The 7,040-nt window shown below is 34.7% G+C and overlaps 1 protein-coding gene across 1 annotated transcript; it reads right to left on the reverse strand.

Annotated features, from left to right (window-relative positions):
- On the reverse strand, positions 1-4,397 carry LOC114744133 (uncharacterized). The gene is made up of 8 exons (XM_028932323.1): positions 3,785-4,397; positions 2,748-2,906; positions 2,492-2,587; positions 2,310-2,402; positions 2,053-2,172; positions 1,319-1,456; positions 850-1,167; positions 1-356 (listed from the first exon to the last, which is right to left on the reverse strand). Exons 1-8 carry the CDS (start codon positions 4,343-4,345, stop codon positions 87-89), a joined length of 1,755 nt encoding a protein of 584 aa, XP_028788156.1. The 5' UTR covers positions 4,346-4,397; the 3' UTR covers positions 1-86.
- Positions 4,398-7,040: the final 2,643 nt, after the last annotated feature.

Genomic DNA, 7,040 nt, shown 5'->3' on the forward strand with positions numbered 1-7,040 from the left:
TGAGCAAATAATGCCTATCAACATGATAACTTACTAATACTATGCATAATAAGACGATCTGTACATATAAATTCAGGAACAGACGGCTAAAATAATCTTAGGTTACATAACAGGAGACTGCCTGAATCAATTCTTTGCCGTTGCCTCCATCTCTCAATCAGAAGATCTTCGCTTTTTTTGAGTTCAAGGTACTCATCCATATCATAATTCATTCCTTTAGATGATGCAGTAGACAACGTCTGGCTTTCATAGGATTCGCCAAACTTACTGCTTGAATACTCTACAATACCATCAGGGCTCCAGCTTCCATGGCTGCTGACAGAATGATTGCTTTGATCTCGTACTTTCTTGATTTCCTAGGACATCAAATTCAACACACAGAACCCATAAGTATCGCCCGAAAGAAAAAAGGACAAGAATCGTTGGCACATTGTTGTCTTCGATACCTTGAATGGTTAAATTCACTGTTACAGAATACTAAGAATCTGTGTCATTTGTCCAAAAAGGGTGTGGAAGGTATTGCACATGCACGCCATTATTCAGATATTGTTCTTATGCAAACAAGCGTAAATTTAATCACATGAATGGTCACAGGTGAATGTCCAGATATGGGTGTGCTGGCCACCTTGTCACTATGTTAACATATTAAGATGCATGCATATGATGATATGATTGTATCCCTGACTTACGTTTCTTGGGCAATCAATGAAAGTGTACTTGATAACTGCATTAAAAAAAGTCAACACAAAAAGGCATTCATATGATTAAGTTATCATGCGTATGCTAAAGAATTTAATCAGCAAAATCCTTTTCTAGAAAAAAGAGGACAAGTGGCAGTTCGGCGATAACCTGAATGAAACTGGCAATTTTTGGAGTTACTGGCGTCCGTGTCTTGTTGAGGTTTGTTGTAGGGGAAGCATCATTACTAGTCTCCCACTGCAACCATGGAAACATGACCCCATCCATTTCAACTGGAAGAGATCTTGGTATTGATGGGCTATTAAATGATTCTGGTTTTATTAGTCCTCCAATGGATGAGCTAGTGTCACTTCTTTCTCCATCAAGTGATGAAATATCAGTATCTTCGACATTTGAAATAAAATCCTCAATATATCTCTCAGCTTCCTCAGTCAAGCGCTTAGACATCCGGTTCCTGTCATTACTTCTCTGGAAAATAAAACACATTGTTTGAATGATCAAACAAATATCTCAACAGTTTCTATTTCATAAAGGAACAATGTGATGGATGATTTAGCTTATATGTCCAGTAAGTTAAAGAACACTTGTGCTTCCGCAGAGGACAAAAATACACACACACCTTCCTGGCTCTTGATGGTTTTTGCATAGCTTCGTTCTTTTTATCAGGGAGCAGTTCTTTGACAATTTTAGAAAGTTCTCTGCCTCGCTGTTCCTCCAGCATTATTTCAGCCAATAAATCTTGTTTGCGTTTCTCTGACTGTCAGTTTGAAAAAAATACAAAAACAAAGAAACATGGCAATCGCTTTTGTCAATAAGAAAATGTTCATCAATCAAAAGCATCTAAAATACAAATACTAAAGCAAAGCAATAAAATAAAATAACGGAAGTTTCACAAGGCATTTTCTCCATCCATCAAGAAGGAAACAATGTTGCTGGTTTCAATTTTAGAATGTTTTAAGACGACTTTACCTGTAGCATTGTTCGAAAAAATTGCAGCGTAAGAATACGTATGATTGAAAATAAAAATAATTGGTTTCCTTCAAATAGCATGCAGCATTGTCAAATACATGCAACAATACTAATATATAACAAGCGGCCTTATCCCACTAGGTAAGAATATCAATATGAACTGCATGATGTCATTATACTCTATCAACAAACAAATCTTTCAGTATTAGTATTGTTGCTTCTATGACAAGGAGCAACAATACTAATATAAAATAAAAGGAAGCCTGAAATTATGAGTTGAAACAGTTGCATTAGATGATCATTAAGTCAGCAATCACTACTAATCAGAATGCTAACCAAGATACTCGTGTGCTTTTAATTTTTTTCACTTCTAAATTCTAATACCTGTTCCAGTTCTGTTTCATAGTTCATCCTGATACAAGACACGCTATGAAGAACATCAGAATTGTTTGACAGCAAGCGATCAACAGTAGCTAGAGTGGAGGTTCTTGGTTTCAGCCCGACCTGATTTGGAAGGTGCACAAAAAAATAGAAAAATTTTCAGCAGAGATCATTCAATGCAGTGAATCTCCACACGCATAAGAAAGAATATTGAGGCTAACGAGCAGATTTAGAGAAAGACTAATTCATATTTCACAGACCTTTTCATTTTTCGATTTGATGACATCCACAGAATGTCTTAATTCCTTCTGTGCAGCTTTGTGGAATCCACCGTCCATGCCAGAATTTGCTGCCTGAAGAATTATAAGAGGATGAAAATTAGAAGTTTCAAACTAAAGTAGCACTCCTTCTGCAACTGTAACTTCAAAGAAAGCTTATCAACCTTCTTCTGTGCATAAATAGTCTGGATATTCTCAGTCGCATTTTTGCTGAGGTGACCACCAGCCCCTTCCTCATCAGTAAGAACTGAAGATTGGCTCTGAAAAGCCAGAAAGAGTTTTTCAGATTCAGTCACCTAGGTTTGGAATATAATGCAATAATATAAGATGTAAAATATGTTGATACTGTCTTCCGAAAGATAGATAGCTTCAGCCAAAAGGTCAGAAATTTAGGGTAATTAAGGAAATAATCTCACTTACAGAGTAACCGTCATATGACCTCATGTCTTTTTGGCTAAGGGACCTTTTCAGCACTGGTGTTTGATCAGATGCAACCGTCTTATGTATTGATTTGTTTGCCACATCAGTACTTCTGAGATTCACACGACTTTTAGAATTCTGAGAATGATCCGGATCGCTCTGTACCATGCAAGATATGAATATGAATAAATACATCAAATACGAGAGTCTAATAAAAAGTGGTAAAGTGAAACATACCAAATATAGTCCACCCAAAAATTACAAGGCATGCTTCAATAAAGGTAATGGTTTCAGATAACAAGTTCCGCAATTTATAAATGGTTACAAACTAATTACTATTCAGGTCATGCGAATGAGGATCAACTTGAAGAGAAAGTATTGCCTATCAAATTGCTCAAAAACTCCCAGGATGAAAATGGCCAAAGGGGGAAATCATAGAAAAATGTATGAGCAAGAGATTTTCCTTTATTGAATATTTATATGAAAAACGTCAATTCTCCCATTTCATTTGAAATCTTTGAGAAAATAACAAACAGCATTAAATTAAACAAGACAAAGGGAAATAAAGTTAATATTTTATAACTAACCACTTCTGAATTTCCGTCTAAGAAAAATTTTACTTGAACAGTGAACTCTAAACAAGCAACTGTAGAACAAGGTTGTTCAAGCAAGGAACGAACTTTCCAGTTTGTAACATCACTTGACCCTAAAACTTAAATTAGTCCATGTTGCTCTGTAGGAACGTGCATGTTTGAAGGACTAACTCAAAAGAGAACGCTTCTTTGTTAGATTTGACACGGTCCATATTGCTCTAAATGGCTTAAGCCGTATTCCCATATTACATACTTAGAATCATTCTAAACAGGCGAAATTGCTAGTCAGAATCGGTAAGAGAATATAGAATGTATTCGATATATGCATCCCTTCTAAATATGCAAGCAGATAATTAAGTCAAATTGACACTTATATATACAAACAAGGCTATGCATCCGAGTCGTAGGAACCAAAGCTACAGAGACGAAGCAAATGATTCTCACCTCAGAATCACTAATCTGGTACCGTACCACCGAAAGCGATCTCCTCCTTCCCGTATGAGCATCTGACCCTCCATCTCTGTTAGCACTATAATCAGCGTTGCCCCTTCCATCATTGATCACTCCAGAGCTCTTCCTCGAAACAGACCTCCCTCGCCTCTGTGACATGGTAGCTCCATTCGCGGGACTGAGCTCAGAGTGTCTCGAAGCCATGCGACTCCGTGATGCAGTGGCTCCATTCGCAGGACTGAGCTCAGAGTGTCTCGAAGCCATGCGACCTCGATTGGCAGATTCGAAGAATTCAATGGCAAGATCATCAAGACTGATCTCAGGAAACCCAGAACCCCTGACAGTATTAACGAATTTCCCTCTTGGTGCAGGGAATTCATCAGGGTCATTGGCCAAGTCGTGAGAAGGAACCCGGCGGGGCGCTCGGCTGAGACTTCGAGCACGACGGTGAGCGGAGTAGTTGCGATTAGAGGAACTGGAATCGTCGGTGGAAGAAGCCGATGAAGCTCCTATGGGGGTTCTCTTAGTCGTAGATTTGAATGCCGCCGTCGCCATTGTAGGAAATAAACGATTCACGGAAAGAAAAATCGGATAAGAATGAAACAATTTAGGGCTTGAACGTTCAACAAAGAAGATGAGCTACAACATCGTTCGAAGGAAAGAAAAATGATAAACCCACAATGAATTCTCGTGAAGATATGTTAGGTGCAACTGTGTAACTATGCAAGGGCGCGCTGAGAAGGAAGGAGATTGAGACTATTCTATATTTTGATTTTTGATTATTTACAGTGTCGGATTGGCGGACCGCTCGAAAAGGTACGAGATTTAAATGATGCAGCTGTTGATCGAAGAGGGGCCCAAATTATTATTATTATTTTAATTAATTTAATTCATTTTGTTTTTAAATTTTGCATTTAAATTTAAAGTGGGTCTCTGCGTGTGTGTGAATAATACCTTCCAATCATTTTTTCCGGATGATTCAAATATTTTATTATTACATCACATTATAAAGTGTGATATTGTCTTTAGGGTGAAGTTCTAGGAAGATTATCTCTCTTTTTTTTCCTTTCCTACCAACTTTCCAAAACCCTTTTTGCATGAAAATGATAGTAATTATAGTACATGTTCTTTAGAACTCAGATGAATTATTATATAATTTTAAATAGTAAAACACTTTTAACAAAAAAAATAAAAATATTAAAACAGCTCATGATTATGTAGCTTATTTTTAAAATATGAGCATTTAGTATTAGTAGAATTTAATCATAAATCCATACTGAACGGTAAAGTGTTAATCTCTAACACGGATTATGTAATGTATTTTATCGGCTTGGTTTTGGGTTTTTACCTAAGTTTATTCTCCTAAAATAAAAGAATTTTAAGAAGCTAAAATAATTTATGTTTTCCTTAGAAATAAGACATGAATGTTGAGAAATAATAATTGTGGAGAAATATTTAAAAACAATAAAATTTTCCTCTTACAAACCAAAGTATACTTCAGCGCATCCCTTATTTCACTGCGCCTTCTTCGTATATTGCCTTTTAGGTTTTATGCAGGTCAATTCTTTTTTAACTTGCCGACCTGTAATCATTCAAGAGATCAATCAGTAACTTACAATATAGTTTTACTTACCGTGCAAATAATTTTGATTATGTCTACATTTTCATCATTAACGGGTGAATACGTTTTCACCATTTCGTCGCTTTCATTTCCCAACCGTAAAAAATAAAGAAAGAAAGAAACTTGTAGCCTGTTTAGTTTCTTGTTTTCAAAAACAGAAAAACAAAAAAACTTATTTAGTAATTTGTTTTTAGTTACTTGTTTTAAAAAACAAAAAGCAGTAACATGTTTTTAAAAACTAAAACAACTTTCACATCTTTTTTTTTTGTTTTTGTATTTTGTATTTTTTGTTTTGAAAAATTTTAAGAAATATTCTTCTCTTTTTACCTAGTATCCACCACTTATAATTACTAGCGACAATTATCATCTACCAAGTATAATTTTTTATGATTTTTTTCCAAACATGATTTTTAAAATTATTATCCAAACCAATTCTTTTGTTTTTTGTTTTCAAAACTTATTCTAAAAAATGATTTTATAAAATTATTTTGTGAACAAGACAATAAAGAACAAAAATAATAGTAATAAAAACGTGGATAGAGGCCCTTGTATTTTGGTCTTACTGGGACCTTCGTATTTGATCTTCAAAACATGGATGGAGGGATCGGACCAAATAAAAGGTACGGTCGAATCAAACGTTCAAAATATTAACTCGTCATTAAGAAAATAATAGTAATAAAAACAGAATTCATGATACGTTTCAAATGGCAGCGAAAGTCGCAATTTAATGGCTTATAAGCAAACATGCATAATCTTCAGTCGATCATAGGCAGTACAACGGTAAAAATAAGCCAAATAATTAATATGAATAAATAAGAACGATAAGCTCCCCATCTGATTTTTTTTTCCCCTTCGTGGCCACAGATAGCCGTCTAAATTGGGTTATTATAATTTTAACGGCCAAGTGGCCGTAGGTTTCACCGTCATGCTTTCTGGAGACCAATGGAAGTTATTTGCTTGGTCCAAAGGCTTATCATAGTAATCATCAAAGTCGGAATGATAATAAATCGAAAGCGAAGTTTCTGTATCAACTTTAGTATTAATATAATTTTGAGTTCCTGAAATTTTTACCTATTTTAGTTTTGGTTCCTCAAATTTTAAACACATGGTTTTAGTTTCTAAAATTTATTATGTCTTAAAACTTTAGTCTTTTAAGATATATGTTAAAATCTATTGAAATATTGTAAATAGAGTTAAAATTGTGATGTGAACTCATGAGATGGTATCTAGTTAGATATTATGTGAATAACAAAAAGAAAAAGGAAAAAAAAAAAGAAGAAGAACATGTCTTCAACATGCAGCTTTTTAGCCCTTTTTTTTCTTCTTTGCTGTTTGTTTGAGGAGTTGTTCACATTTTGAGAACTCATCATCCTTTATATAATCGTTATGCTATCCACACAATATCCAGTTAGATGTTATTTGATGAGTCCATATCATTATTTCAACACTGTTTATGATACTTCAACAGATTTTAACACCATTATATCTCTAGAGATAAGGTTTTAAGACAGTAAATTTCGAGGACTTAAACCATATGTTCTCTGAAACTTAAAAAGCCAGAACTAAAATGAGCTCAAATTTTAGAAACCAGAAATTATATTAACCATCCATTTTAATAAATTGTATAAC

The sequence above is a fragment of the Neltuma alba genome, unplaced genomic scaffold (genome assembly GCF_004799145.2).
Source record: "Neltuma alba isolate B1F8T4 unplaced genomic scaffold, ASM479914v2 tig00004271_pilon, whole genome shotgun sequence".
NCBI classification, from domain to species: domain Eukaryota; kingdom Viridiplantae; phylum Streptophyta; class Magnoliopsida; order Fabales; family Fabaceae; genus Neltuma; species Neltuma alba.